This window comes from Lycium barbarum, chromosome 6 (genome assembly GCF_019175385.1).
Source record: "Lycium barbarum isolate Lr01 chromosome 6, ASM1917538v2, whole genome shotgun sequence".
Taxonomy (NCBI): Eukaryota; Viridiplantae; Streptophyta; class Magnoliopsida; order Solanales; family Solanaceae; genus Lycium; species Lycium barbarum.
In genome coordinates this window covers 109,082,304-109,098,275 of record NC_083342.1, presented here as the reverse complement: position 1 = coordinate 109,098,275, position 15,972 = coordinate 109,082,304, and the positions used below count along the sequence as shown (strand labels likewise).

The following is a 15,972-nucleotide window of genomic DNA, read 5'->3' as shown; positions in this document are numbered from 1 at the left end:
CTGTTTATAACACAACATCGTCATCTATTCCTTCAACTTACATCTTGTATTAACTATATACATCTTAAAATATTACGTAATCTCATCAACAGTCAGATACGAATTTTCAAATCTCGACAAGTCAATGCAGCCTAAATACAGTACAAACAACTTCAACAGTCAGGTTTAAGAATTCTGATCATTGCCTCGTAAGTTATTACCGGGGACATGCTTTAGATACTCATACTCGCTCATCGAAAATCATAGACAAAAGATCATACCTTGACTGCCTTCGTTCAAACTCTTTACCTCTTTACTTCACTATAAGGTAACCTCCGAAGCTCTTGGATTCACATTAGAGGATAGAAATCGACTAATACCTTTCTTCGGCGTCCCTGTTCAGTTTCTCTTAACCGTACTTTTCTTTCAGATCAAAAGGAAATCAAGGTGAGATATAGAAGTTTAAATACTTGTGACTCCGCTCTAACAGCACGATCTATATTTCAAGGAAGGTAACAACCTAAATGCCCTATAGCCTCCTGATTATAAATGTGGCGCACTACACATCCATAATCAAGACTCTACTAGACATGCTTACAGACATCCCTAGGACAGACCTGCTCTGATACAAAGTTTGTCACACCCCAACCTTGGGGTGTGGCCGGCACCCGAAGGGCCGAGCGAATCAACTGTGATATCTAAACTCTGTAACGTGAATCATAGGTCGACGAGGCCGTTGAATAACAATAGTAAGAAGTATATCATAACAACCTGCAAGTAGAAAAGGCGCAATAACACATATATGCATTACAAGGGCCAACAAGGCCACAACCAAGAAAGACAACTAGTCAGAAGGCCGGCAAGGCCAAACACAATATTTGTACACTGACTGATAGTCTATAAGCCTCTAAGAGCACTAATATGCATCAACTAGTCGGGACAGTGGCCCCAACGTACCCATAGCCATACTCTCTCTATATATATGCATGCATCATATTTAATGACTCTGACCAGCAACTCCGGAGAATGGAGTGCAAACATCTCTGCTGAACTTTGGTATCCTACTGAGAAAGGTACAACAATCCGTCTACCGTACCTGTAGGCATGATCACAGCGCATAAAATGTGTCAGTACGAAAGATGTACCGAGTATGTAAGGCAGTAAGCATAAACATAACATAAGCATAAGAGGTACAGATAACTTGGGAAAAGATGTAGAGACAACCTGAAACTCTGAACGAGGCCACTGAGGGCGACCATAATCATGACATAAATGTAAATGCATGCCCGCAAAATCATTCCTCACTGTGCAGGCATATATCATATCATATAACAATAATAAATCCCTCTGTGGGGTGAGCTCATCATCATAACATCGGTGGCAATGCACAACTACGTGCCCAACCGATCGGTATCTCTGCCCAACTGATCGGTGGCAATGCACAGCTACGTGCCTACCTGGCCGCCTACAACACGGCTCGGTAAAGAAAGAAATACATCTAGGTGCACAGCTACGTGCCTACCCGGCCGCCTACAACACGACTAGGTAAAGAAAGAAACATGTCTAGGTGCACATATAAGTGCCTACCCGGCCGACTATAGCGCGGCTCAGTAATGAAAATAAATACATATATATAAGTGCAATGAAAGACTGACCTCAGAAGAAATATCATGAAAAGAGTCGGAGTGACCTATCGTCGTTATCCTCCGACTATCATTTGTGTCACTACGTTTATCATTATTTGATCATTAGGCCAAAGAAGTAAAAATACAAGGAAACATCTTGTTATGAATTATTCACGAAGCCAAAGTTAGCCAAACTCTTATGAAATATGACTGACACAACTTTTATCGGAAAGAGTGAGCCAATGAGAGGTTCGTCACCTTGGAGCAATAGACAAGAATATAAGGATTAACTCAATTAAAGGAAGTATAATCAACTCAACTTTGATGTGAAGAGTACCATAACTAATATCATTCTTCATTCGATAAACAAGAGGGATACAAAATGTGAAAGGTACTTCAATACAAGCTATTCATGAGAAAAGGGTAAGCTTAACCATTTTTGGACATAATCGACACAAGTTGAACGGAAAGTCTTTTAATCGATAGCCAAAAGGAGATGTGGACCATAATTTGGTACAAGTCATAGATAAAGTATGTGTCAGCTCGATTATCATGGAACGCGATCGATCCAAGTTAACGGAACAAATTTTTCAATGAAAGGTCTTTGAAATCTAGTCATGCCACAAAGATAATAGAAAGCCCTACATGCCTCGTCGATGGAGTTATATATGTTTCCCGAGACCTTAAATGCCTTACGAACGATCACCTACATCATACGATCAATGTGGGATCAATTCCAAGTTGATAGCTTATGGAAATACTCATTGAGGCATTTCATCGAACAACTTGCGGGCGTAAGTTCGTAGGATCATTTGTAGTTGATTTCTTCATTCAAGGCTACCATTTTTTATTCTCTTTTAATTATAATCTTCCTTATAAATCCATTCATAACTTCATTGCTCCAAATAATACATTCAAACCACAAGAAACAACCCCAAACAATCAAGTTCCTCCATAAGAGTTCCTTAGAGTTAATAAAGACTTGTCCTATGGGATTTCTCCTCCAATTTCTAGGTTAAATATTTGTAGAAGCTTAAGAGGACCATGAGAAGGGTAGAACATACCTTAAACTTCAAGAATCACTACAAAACAAAGATTACTTCAAGTTGAAGATTTCTTCCAAAAAGCGAAACGACAATTCTACGATTACCACGTGATTCCTTACGTTAAAGTTACTTGATTAGCCTTTGGATTTGCTTATGATTGATGGAGAAATGTTTGAGAGAGCTTAGGGAGTGTTTAGGGTTTGTTCTTTGAAGAGAAACGAGGTTCCAATCTGATTTGTGGGTCTTTTATATTAAAAGGAATAAGCTGCCACCGACCTAGAGCACTGTTCCCGAGACAGTTTATGTCCCTGGATGGAAATGCGAATATCTCTATACTCCGATGTCGTATCGATGAACGGTAAAATGCTCTGGAAACTAGACTCGTAGATCTTCGATTTAGTAGGCGGATCACCCCGTAACTCAAAGTAGATTGAGAGAAAAGCTCCGAGACATTTGACCCAAATTTCAGTGAAATTTACAAACTTAACTTGCGACGCCCTTTGTCGACCTTCGTATTACAACTTGTTTGACTTCCAAACTTAACAAGAGACCATTATACAATTCAAATACTTCATATAATTACTTGCTTAGCATGTGGAGCACTCCTAATCCCACCCAATAGTAAAAGTTATTGTATTCCCAACTTGCCGACTTTTGACGAAACTCATGCTTCTTTGATTCATTCACCCTCCAAATCTTCCGCCACTTACCAATATTATTTATAGACTTTTGTAACCATTTTTATTAATAAACTCAATCCCTTTTTTCCTCAACATAATTTCTTTTTGAACTTACGTCGAATAACTCATGATGCGACTTTAACGTGCGAAAATCCGAGGTGTAACAACTGCTATATTCATTTTCTTGAGACTTCATATGATGACACAAAAACAATTCGAGTCCGTCGGACTAATTCGAAATACTTGAGAGGCTTTTTTGATATTAAAATAACTCATTCGACGGATTGCTCTTACTATTATCATTCTTTTGCTGCCATAGAAGAGAGAACACCCCGAAGCTAAGGATTATTGCCAAAAATAAGATGCAGAAGTGAGTTCATTTGTGCATCCCTCTATAGTTAACAACGAGGATCTTTCCCTTGAATTGGTAACTTTAATATGCCTCAAGACAAATAGAGTGTTTTGATCTCGATAGCGCTCGTACCTAACTCCGTTTGAACTACTACTATTTATTTTATCCAATATTGTCATCCTCCCTTACTCTAGATTCAGCATAGCTCACAGATGAGCATGCTAGCATGAGGCCATGAGCCGATAGATGAAGATGGGATCGTTTGACTTGTATTGTTTTCACAAAATAAATCCTCCTGCATCTATATGTAAATACTAGTTTATCAAGAATATGCAAGAAAAAGACTTTGAATTGTTGATTAATTCTGAGGGATGGCTTAGAACCAATAGTTCATGGTCTCTCTCGCTTTGTTTTGTGGTAGAAGATGTTACAAAATAATGTTTTAGACAAGTGAAAGTTTTGCCCAAATTAAGAGATTTCCAATTTCCTCTTTTCCCACTTTGGCGTGCTATACATGTTTATTCCATAAGCATATTACCAGAGAGTCGTCACTCTGGATCAAAAAATTGTGTTGCAAGAAAAATCCACCCTACCTCAGCTTCACCCTTCTATTTTCATGTACAATTGGGGCAGGCAGGCTTAAAAATTACATGGCTGGACATTTACTCACAAAACTACTCTATGCCTTTGCTGAATTCTGGATTATATGCCTGTAATCTTTCTCTCTATATATATAAATAAAAGGAAAAGGAAAGTGCAGTGCCCTTCTTTTGCCATGGCAGCTTGTCTTGATAGGGAACATAGCCAGAATCCGTCGTTCCAAGAGCAAGCATCCGAGCTTTCATGACCATATAGTTCTCATCATTGTTGTGTGGTTAGCAAGGTTACCTCAGTGAATATCGACTGTACATGGAAGGCTTACTAGCTGGGAGTGAAAAACCCTGTGTCATCATTTGCTGAAATTTCAAGTGTCTTCTGCAAAAACTTTCAATACGAAATCCCTAAAACGTTTTGAGTACTGCTTGGGATCAACTGCAGAGATTGAGGTTGGGTCATATTGGAATGCTTTATATGCATGCTCCAGCTTCTTGCTTATGTCATAATTCTGTAATATATCGATTATACCAAAGAATAGGATGACATCGTAATACTGCCCTGTCGGCTCTCCCACTAGTTGTGCCTCGAAATCACCTCTTCTCACTGTTAATTCAGCCTTTGCTGGCATGTTGATACCCAATCTAATGGAAGCCCACCTGCCAAAAATCCATTCAAGTTAATTACTAGAGCAAAAGCAGAAAAATGACAAGTAATTTCAAATGATATAATCCTCATGAGTGTGCTTTACCCCGAAGGATCAAAAAGAAGATCCATGTCAGCCCTGGAAAGTCGAGGAGTTGATACATCACCACCCTGGTCTGCATTAGCTGAAACAAAATAAGAAATGAAAATCCTTCTTCATCTAGCATTCCAAGAAGAAATGATATCAGAAGACATGTATACCAGTAGGAGTCCGAACTCCAGAACTACGCGGCTCAGTTGTGACTGGTTCACCGGAACCTGAAACTTCTCGAAAGTGAACTCCAACCAAAAGACTGTAGTCCATGATTCTCTCCTGTTCAAGGAAATCACAGTCGCGGTCCACTTGCCTGTGCAACAGAAAGTTTAGCATAGTTTGTGAAAAGAAGCAAAGCTGAAGGTAAAATTTAGAGTGTAGTTTGACCCTGGCTTAGGCTACAAAGGCTACATGTCTACGACTACAGGAGAGAAAGAGGAAAGAGAAGACACCTGCAGAATTCTTGGAACCAAACTTTTTGGAGCCTGAATATAAAATTGAGATCCAGGTCCTTGAGTGTAGTAGTGGGATCAATTTGAGATTCAGGTTTCTCAGTGACACGGCCATGGGAAGAACCTTTCAAGTCAAAACGTCTGTGAATGGCATACTCAGTACAGAACAAGTTCCCCATAATGACAAACCGAACCTGCAACAAACTCCATTAATAAAAAAGGACAGAACAAATTCATGAACTTGTCAAATACTAGCCATTGTTCTAGTTGTCTCATGTACCTTCTTCTGAGCCGGTCCATTCAACTTCACACAATGAAGACCAAAAAATTTAGTAACTAGAGTGTTCTCAAATGCTCGAACATGATTGTAATAAGCTGGAAGCATTCCTAGAAGAACCTGCAGTTGTGTGAATGAAGCCCCATTAAATTGTATAGATGTTTAAGTAAACTGAGAAAATATGTGATATGATTCCATCATAAAGTTAATTGGCTAGATTGGTTACTTGAAAGACATCAATATGCCTGGTGGACTGTAATTTTTATGACAAGTATGCTTAGAATATTCACAAAGATACTGAAAAGAAATTTGATTACTAAGAACTAAGGCATCAGTGGAGGCATATCAATGATACGGAGCAAGTAATTTATATTGTCTGGCGAGAAGAAGCATGATTTTTATTTTGTTACCAACTTGAATAAATCTATTTGAAATATCAAAAACTTATTAAAAAGCATGCATCAAAGACAACTGTCTGGTGATGTGAACCTTAAGATTGTATTATAAGTAGGCTTTGAAATTTCAGTTTCACATTTTTATCAAATCTATACAAGTATTCAGAATAAAACTGAAAGAGAGATTCAGAATGCAAAGTTTACACTTTAAGAAGCGACGAGCAGAAATTTAACTCACTTTTACTTCTGCCTTCTTTAAGGTCTTTATCATGTACTTGTCATCATTGGTCAGGTAAAAAAAGCTTCCGCTTTTTCCCGGGGATGAGAGCTCTCGAAGTGCATCATTTCCACATATAGATATCATGTAATCAGCTGGATCTACTTTAAACAATTTCCTAAGGGTCCTGAAAACATAGTTATTGTTAGACCAAGTTGATGTTATAATGCTGAGAGATTCTCAATGCTATCCTGATCTACGAAACAATTGGGATGTTAATTAAATAAAGTAGCAAGTTTTGATGTCTCAATTAAGGTGCATGCTATGTACCTGCAACAACACATTAAGCCAAGCAGTATTCTAGCTTTGCTTCAGTTATGCATTTTGAATAAACATACATGTTATATAGTCTATTTATTTCAGAATGTGGCGTAGTAATTTAACCTGAAAACTAACGGGCAGTAATCCTTCCATTTGAACTCAGTCGACTGGTGTGGAGGAGTATGCTTGGATCCTTCTGTAGGGAACTTTGTCCATATCTTTTCTTTGGTGTCAAAAGCTGTAGCTCTAAGATCAAGTGATGTAGCTGGAGCAGGCCTTCCTACAGAATGTCTGACATGGCACTATAAATGAGCTACAGCAACATATTCAAAATGATGTAATAAAGATCTAAAAGTACTACCATGAAAAATCCAAGTTGTTCTTCTTAGATAATTATATTTGTGCATCCATTAAAGATTCCATGCTACCAAAACTAAGATAAGGTTAAGATCCCAAAAAGGACTTCTATGTGTACCAATGCAAAACCATCACTAAGGACTTGACCAACTTGATCTTTTATTCTTTATCATCCCTATAAACAAAACAAGCAGGAAGGCTTCTAATACACATTAAGGTCTTCTAATATGCGGAATTTTCCGATTAAGGGCCACAAGAAAAAGACAGGAACAGCTGTGGTTATCAATAAAATCAACAACTTTAGACAAAAAAAATCTATTCAATTCAAACATATACCTTATTCCCAGCTGCAAATTAAGCATGAGCTCATAGTTCTTATGGCCTTTCGATATTGTTGTTCCTGGCTTCTTGTTAGGTTGAATTTTGATGCAATGTGGTGTAAATCCTCTTGAATTATCTAGATCATCAGTTGAAAAGCTTCTCATTCCTTCACTTGACTCTCTTTGTTGCTCTGAATATACACTATTTGAACCTGCATCAGCTTCTGACCCCCAACTGTATCCATCTCCATTGCTCAACCTCCCGTCCACAGAATTTCGCTTATTTCCTTTCGGAGTCTTTGCTATTGGCTGCTTCTGCAGAAATTCCCCTTCACATGGCCAACTAACCATCTTTTGTGAAGGGTACACTGATATTCTTTCACCTGGACTAATCTGACATGCTAGTAGATCGTTCGAATAAACATCCTGAGGATCCCAATCGAAAGTACCCGTTCGCGAACTTGAAGGATAATAAGTCCCACTCTGCTCCCTAGAATCCTTACTCCAAATTCCAACATAAAAACTCCCATCTGCCCATCGAAAAGTCCCATTCCCTTTAGGAAATCCATCTTCCCAAGAACCATCATACCTATTCCCATTAGCCCAAATCATTGTACCATTTCCATTCATTTTCCCATTTCTCCATTGTCCAATATATTGATTCCCATTAATCCATTGATACCTCCCTTGTCCATCAGGCTGCCCGCGGCGCCAGTCTCCTTCATAATGATCTCCATTCACATAATCTCTTGTGCCTTTACCATGTTTCATATTGATCACCCAAGAACCTCTATATGTATCATTTGAACAACCTGTATAAGTCCCTTCACCATCCATATACCCATTCTTGAATTTCCCTTCATAGGTTGCACCAGAAGGCCAACTAAACTTTCCTTTTCCCATTGTTTTCCCTTTAACCCAATCACCAACATACATACAACCATCTGACCACAAATATTTTCCATGGCCATTGGGGCAATTATCACTCCATTGCCCTGTATATATATCCCCATTGTTTAATACTTTCTCAGCATAATAGACCTCACCAGGGGTATCAAGGTCATCATCAACATGTGCCACTGACATTGTTGCAAAAATGATGTTTTTTTTGGCTCTTTTCTTTGCTGTTGCTTTCTTTACCGTGAACTCCCAGGCCTTCACAATGCCACTGAATTCTTTGCTCATCTCTCACCAAATAATAAAACCACTTTTTTTCCCCTTCCTCCTTAACCCAAATCAATCTTCATTTGAATCACCAATGTGAGCTTTACATGAACATTAACAATCATTTCAAACACAAAAAAAATCCAGTCTTTGTTGCTATATTATGTTTTTGGCTCATTTGCTGAAAAGGGTCTGGATTTTCTTTGGTTTCTGATATGGAAAACTGAAGGGAACCTGTTGTATTGAGGAAAAAAAGAGTGGTCTGCAAATTAACATGAGAAAACAACAATATGGTTTTAGTTTTTTCTATGTTTCTTTAGATTGATTTGCTGAACTGGATTGTTTTTTTCTCTTTTTTTTTTCAGCTTTTCAGGAAGTTGATGTATTTGGAAACTTTGAAACAGAAGTTGTTACGTTGATGGAATAGCAAAAAGAAAGAACAAATTAAGGACTGGTTTTTTATTTAGTTAAAGCTCTTTTTTTTCTTTTTCTTTTTCTTTTTTCTTTTTGTGTAATTTAGATATCTTTTACCTTTTTCATTTATTTTTAATTTAGTTTGGTGTATTATTATTTTTCTCATTGGATGTCAATTGTCAAGTTGTCAACTAAAGGTTGAACAGCAGGTTGCTCTTTGTCCCCTAATTTGGCTCCTAAATCCACTAAAACACCTGACAAATGGAAGGATGAAAGACATGGAATGATTTATGTGTTGGCTAATTTTTTGGCAAAATTCATACATGCACTAGTATCATAAGTACTTAATATCTATAATTGAACGTAAATGTTATTTTTGGAGTTAAATAGCCTTTTTACCATAATTTTGAAAATTATCTTGTGTAATTTCTATATCTGAAACTAGTTTTTAACTTGCAACACTTCTAGGTTCAAAATCAACTTATAGATTCGTTTCATAAATTGTTTGGACAATATTTGAGTTACAAGTTGTTTGAACATGAAATTCATTACGTTTAAATAGATTTGTAAACCAATAATTCACTTGAAGTTCAAATATTAAAATTCAGTATTTACAAATATTCATGGCAACAACAATAACTGACTGTCTGACAAAATAAGTTTTTACAATATTCATAACCAAAACAAGTTTTTTTTTTTAATTCATAACCAAACAAGTATTAGCAAACATGTAATTAAATACTACTACTATATTTATGTCCAAATGGGACCTAAATATTCTTGCTTCCTAGTGCATGTTAAATATGTTTAAAGATTGCCTACTTGTGATTGGTACTTCCATGGAATAGTTTGTACTAAATCACGAGAAAATCCAACATTGGTTGAGTTAAGCTATACTACATCTTGTGGTAATACTTTCTTTAATTCTGGTTTATCCTCTCTTTTTTTTTTTTCTTTCTTTTTTAGTTTATCCCCTCTTCAAACTCCATATCTCCACAAGAACCTGAAACCAGTTAAGCATTAATTTGAAACTTAGGCTGCAATTATTAGATGCTATGTGGTTACATGAAAATAGCAAGAAATTTCATTAAGATTACGAATCTGACACAACCTACGTCAATTATTATTTGAGTAGTATCCTCAAGAATGAAAACATATTACTAGTAGATAACAAGAAGTCTATTTTTTGGTCTTTTTGTAATGAACTAAATAAGGGTGAGTGGTGAAGCAGTTTTGTCATCGATCCCTTCCCCACGTTTTGCAGGGAATATAAGTAGTATTTTCTATACTTTATTGGTTATAACTTATAATAATATCTACGACCCTAATCCCATTTAATAATCCATATTAAAAAAAAAAAAAAAAAAGTTCTTTCTTTTGTCGGAAGAAATGCAAAGCAGGTTGTGCTCATCTCCACTTGAACAATTGACAATATAATAAGAATGCACTGCGGGTTTTCGTCATTTTCTAGACCCAAAATTCCATTACTCCACTGGGTTATATGGCTAATATGACTTATAAGTCACGCCATAAAGATTGATGACAACAAATTTGGGTTAATATCATAAATATCCCTTCAACATTCACTTAATTGCACTATATACAGTCACTAATTTGCCTGAGTATTACAAAAAGTCACTAAACTATTTTTGTAACAAAATATCACCGAATTTTGTCTAAAGAACATAGAAAGTTACTAAACATTTTCTTGGTAAGCAAAGAGTTTTGCTAGGCTAAATTGAGTGACTTGTTAGTTGCAAAAAAATAATTTAAATGACTTTCTGTACTCAGGTAAAGTAGAATGATTTTTCCATTACAAAAGATAATTTACTGACTTTCATGCAATAAAATAAAAGTTGAGTAAACATCGTGAAACTCATGGGTGGAGCTACAGTTCTGCTTACGGGTTCAACAAAACCCTGTAGCTTTGGTCGTTCAGAGTCTACATTTATGTTAAAAATTGCACTTAATATGTAATAATTAATTCAACATTGAAAAAGATATGTTTTTCTAAAATTCAAAATTCTAGCTCAGACTTTTCATGAAACTACCGAACAAACTTGCACCAAATTGAATTAAAGACATCATAAACGAGAGTTGAATTAATGCTTTCATCTTTTAGGTCATTTATTGTTGGTGGTCATTTATTCTTAGATTAATCACAGTCGAAAAAGTTAGTTGGTAGTTCAACTTGAGAATTGAAAGAAACTCTTTTTTTTTCGTGCAAAAATATTAACCTGATACTCATACGTAGGGGTGTACAAAGTAAACCGATAAACCGCACCAAACCGATAAATCGAGTCAAACTGGAAAAAAAAAAACCCGATTAATGGTTTGGTTTGACTTGGTTTGGTGTTGGAAAAAAAAAACCGACCATAATTGGTTTGGTTTGGTTTAAGCTAAGAAAAGTCAAACCGAACCAAACCAACCCGACATTACATGTATTTAATTTTTAAAATATTTTATACATAAAAATATTTATTTGTAATGTAATTTATAAATATTACTTAAATTTTTTCGTAGTTTTTTGTCTTTTATCATATTATTTAAAGCTTGAAATTAAAATTTTGAATGTCTAAAGTTTATGTCCCATGGATGTTAGTAACTCAAATAAAATTCAAACCAAAACCAACTCAGCACTAATGCTAACAAAAGAAATTCAATTCTACCACTAGGAATGACATTAATGTTGAATATCTATTCTTTAGTTTTGCATAATTCGTTTAGAGAGTGAAAATATGTAACTTTTTTTTCTTTGTCATGTAATTAATATTTATTAGTTGTACTTATTTCAGCATAATTTAGTATTTTTAGATTATGGTCATTTTCTTTATAGCTGATTAATTAGCAATATTTATTTTAACCGATTTTATTATCTTTTTTGTTGAATATTTTAATACAATTTCATCACTTATCTCACATTTTGTGTTATTTTCTTAAGAAATACCTTACTTATATAGTTGTATCTTACTAGGACTAAGAAATATTTGAAGTAGAAGTTATATGTTTTGTATGTAAAAGTTATATGTTTTGTATGAAGACTTTTCCGGAAAAAATCAGAAAAACTAAAAAAAACCGAATAACCCGAATTTTATTGATTTGATTTGATGTATAAATATAAAAATCCAACATAATTAGTTTGATTTGATATTTAAAAAATTTGAACCAACCCGATTCATGTACACCCGTAATCATACGAATATGCGATTTAGGAGGACCAAACGAAAAATAAAATGAACATACTTTCTATTTGAAATGTTTCCTAATTGGTCCCTCCATCGTGCGTTCCTTTATGATTTGAAGCTGAAAACAATAATCTGAAGGGCCCGACACAACCCTTGTCAAGGAGACAAGTCACTTACTAATGAGGTATTGATGATTAAGACAATTTACTTCCACATCTACCCTTGTCGAAATTCTAGAAATTACTGTGACTCCCTTATATATTCATTTGCTGTAAATGCTTCCTCCAAAAGCTCATAAACAATAACATGAAAATCAAACCTAACGAACAAAAGTAATTTTCGTTTCAGCAGTACACAGAGAAACCAAATTCAGTTGCCTATTTTGCGGTCTACAAATGACCTTGAAATTGCTCACTAGAAACTTCTTCTAAATTTTAAGAATGCGTGATTAATTTTTTTATTTTGGAACCCCAAGAATAACCCGCAGCTGCTACAACCTCTGCCACAGCATCTGTCCTTCGGGTGAGCACTCTGTGGTGAGCACTTTGTGCGCACTGGGTAAATCCCCCACTGTGTAATAGCCTGCAAACCATACGGGGATGTAAACCCTCATTGCGTGATTAATTTTAATATGTATTCTGTGACTAATAACCTGTGATAATTATTCTTATGGTTGGAATACGCTCGTTTGATCAGTCAATGACAAACGGCCGCGATTATAGAGCAAATTTATTTACGAAACGTTACATTATGACTTTGAAACACAATGTGTACCAGAGATTATAGTCCAGTAACATCAATGAAATCTACTAAACAATAAATATATACGTGTTTGATTTCATTACCTCTTTCTCCTTTTTCTTCCTAATCTATCAAAAGGATGATATCAAAAAAAGGAAAAAATGGTTTAAAATTCCTTCTTCCTTTTTTTCTATAAGATCTTATGTGATTGTTCCCGAACCAACAAATTGCCCATATGGGCAGGAAACCTACTATGTCTAATCGCATTCAAACCAAATTGAAGAGTGATAGTAACAGATGATGAAGAGCATTGGGCTGGCATTGTCGACATGCATGGATGAGAGGCAATACGAATTTGGAAAAAGCCGAATAGCACTTTTTCTACAAATTACAACTCTGTCTCTTTGTGTTGCTCAATTTTGTCTTAAACGTGTGCCCTATTAATTGAGGATGTCTGTTCGTCGGGTGGATTTTGACGTATGTCAAATAGCACGTTGTCTAGCTACCATTAACTACTCACTCCGTCTAGCTTTAGCTTTAAAAAATTATCCAATAATAAGTTTCAGTCACTTTGAGAATTCAAGATCAAAATTGACAATTATATCAAACTATACTCTTATCAAAGTAGTCCTTTTTAATATTGCTCAATTCTAAAAAGGTATCTAATAAATAGGGGTAACTTAATTAGTAAACTACACCTTATATTTATTACTCCTGCTTTTTTAATAGGTGTGAAAAGAGCTAAAACAACAGTTAAAATGGGACAGAGGAAGTTTAACCTCAATGCTCACAACAGAAAATAACTTTAATCTTTATTTTTTATAAATTATAGCAAGAATGAAGTGTAAATCAATATATATACTCGAGACAGTATGTGTGCAATTTGTGTGTATACACTAATTAAACACTTGTTATACACTGAGTATACATCAGGCATCAGCGACGGCTACAAACAATCACAACTAACAAGGTGAATTTTTTTTTTAATCAATTGGCTAAAAATATTGAGATTCTTTATAAGTAAGGATGGATTTCTTAGTTTCTCTAGGGGATTTGTTACGTAGAAGAATTCTTCCCATCCCTCCCTTTTAAGCTTTAAAGTTGCTGATAATGGGGTGGGCCCTGATTGCCAGCATCACGGACAATTTGCACGATTGTCCGTCAATGGGGGTGGTCTTTAATTTTTGTTCCTCAAATTGTCGGTCTTTAATTTTTAGCTTTCGCCTAAAATATTCCAAAGTTATGGATTTGAACTCCGGCTTGATCATTAAAAAAAAAAAATCGCAAGGCAAGGCTTTTCAAAGAGTCTGCCTTATGCGGCAGATTTTGCTTTATAAGGCAAACTTTTAATTATGCCTTAAGGAAAAGTTTGTTTTATGCGGTAGACTTTGGTTAAGGCATAACTAAAATCTGCCGTCTACGGCAGACTTTTAGTTTTGCCTTATAAGGCAAGGTCTGTTGTCTGCGGCAAACTTTTAGTTATGCCTTAACCAAAGTCTACCGCATAAGGCAGACTTTTTGTAAAGCTTTGCCTTGCAATTTTTTTTTTTGACTGAGCGGGGATTCGAATCCAGAACCTCAAAATATTTTAGGCCACCTTTTTAAATAAAGAGCAAAAATTAAAGATCAAAAATTTGAGGGGCAAAAATTAAAGACCACCCCAAAAGAAGGGCAATCTGCGCAAAAAAAAAAATAGAACGAAAATAACATTAGTTGTGGCTCTGAGCTAGTAAAATCGGGCAATTTGCACGATTTCCCTTCGTTGGGAGTGGTCTTTATTTTTTTCCCCTCAAATTGCTAGTCTTTAATTTTTGGCCTTATCTATAATACCCCGAAATTCTGGGTTCGAATCCCGGCTTAGTCATAAAAATAAAATTCGCAAGGCAAGACTTTACAATAAGTCTGCCTTATGCGACAGACTTTTAGTTATGCCTTAAGGCAAAGTCTGCCGCATAAGGCAGACTTTTTACAAAGCGTTGCCTTGCGAAATTATTTTTTTCTAAGCGGGAGCTCGAATCCAAAATCTTGAGGCATTTTCGGCCATCTTTTTTAAGCGAAGGCCAAAACTTAAAAACCAGCAATTTAAGAGACAAAAATTAAAGACCACCCCAAAAGAAGGGTAATCCGCGCAAAAACAAAGAGTAGAACCCAAGGACGACTCTCAACTCAATAATGTTCCATAAATCAAAAGAGGTTAGTAATTAATTGGCAAAAGAGGTTAGTAATTAATTGGTACTTTTTTTTACACGGGTTGCCCTTCTAAAGCATTGGTCTTTAATTTTTGCCCCTCAAATTGGTGGTCTTTAATTTTTGACGTTTGTTTAATACTCAAGGTTCTGGGTTCGAATTCTAGCTCAGTAAAAAAAAAATTCACAGGTTTGAATTCGCAAGGCAGAATTTTGCATGCATGACTCTACATGCAGACAGAATTTTGATGCAAAACTCTACCTATTGCAAATTAAAACTTTACCTTACGAATTTTTTATTTTTATTTTTGACTGAGCGGGAATTCGAACCATAAATCAAGGAATTTTTAGCGAAGGGCAAAAGTTAAAGATTTCAAATTTGAGGGGTAAAAATTAAAGATCACCCCCAAATAAGGGCATTCGAGCGAATTTCCCTAATTGGTATTGACAATTAATAGTTTCATATATTAACAGATTTGGAAAAGTTTTCTTTTCTCATTGAATGAATTAGCTGTACTCAGCTAATATATGTACTCTTTGCTGGAAAATCGTAAAGGAATAAAATGCCAACAAACCAACAAAGAGGAAGTATACGTATAAGTATACGTATACATGCAGTTTGGTATAAATTACTTAGAAAGATCTCAAGAAGCTTCCATGGAATCTGCAGCTGCAATATTAGTTTGGACCGGTTTTCCTCTTTCGTTTACAGCCCAATATGACTTTGTAGTTGGGCCTTTATCGTCAGATCTGCTAGCCCATAAGTATAGTCTTGTTTGCTTCGGCCTTTTATCATTTTTTGCTTTACCTTTACCAATCTCACATCCTCCTCCTCCAAATTACGGATTTGCTTCTCCAAGATGGCTGAATTTCAGCATTACGTGCGTGAAGTTCAGGAAAAAAATGACTGAGACTTCAATCACATGTG

At 35.6% G+C, this 15,972-nt stretch overlaps 1 protein-coding gene across 2 annotated transcripts; it reads right to left on the bottom strand.

Annotated features, from left to right (window-relative positions):
* Nucleotides 1–4,141: 4,141 nt before the first annotated feature.
* On the bottom strand, nucleotides 4,142–8,971 carry LOC132645381 (phosphatidylinositol 4-phosphate 5-kinase 6-like). Of its 2 annotated transcripts, none has more exons than XM_060362340.1 (8): nucleotides 7,371–8,971; nucleotides 6,801–6,968; nucleotides 6,378–6,543; nucleotides 5,748–5,864; nucleotides 5,468–5,661; nucleotides 5,183–5,328; nucleotides 5,028–5,097; nucleotides 4,142–4,935 (listed from the first exon to the last, which is right to left on the bottom strand). In XM_060362340.1, the coding sequence occupies exons 1-8, from the start codon at nucleotides 8,537–8,539 to the stop codon at nucleotides 4,647–4,649; spliced, it is 2,319 nt and encodes a 772-aa protein (XP_060218323.1). In that variant the 5' UTR covers nucleotides 8,540–8,971; the 3' UTR covers nucleotides 4,142–4,646. The 2 variants fall into 2 exon arrangements, with proteins under 2 accessions (XP_060218323.1, XP_060218322.1); XM_060362339.1 differs by having other exon boundaries at nucleotides 5,028–5,106; nucleotides 7,371–8,970.
* Between the last annotated feature and the right edge of the window lie 7,001 nt (nucleotides 8,972–15,972).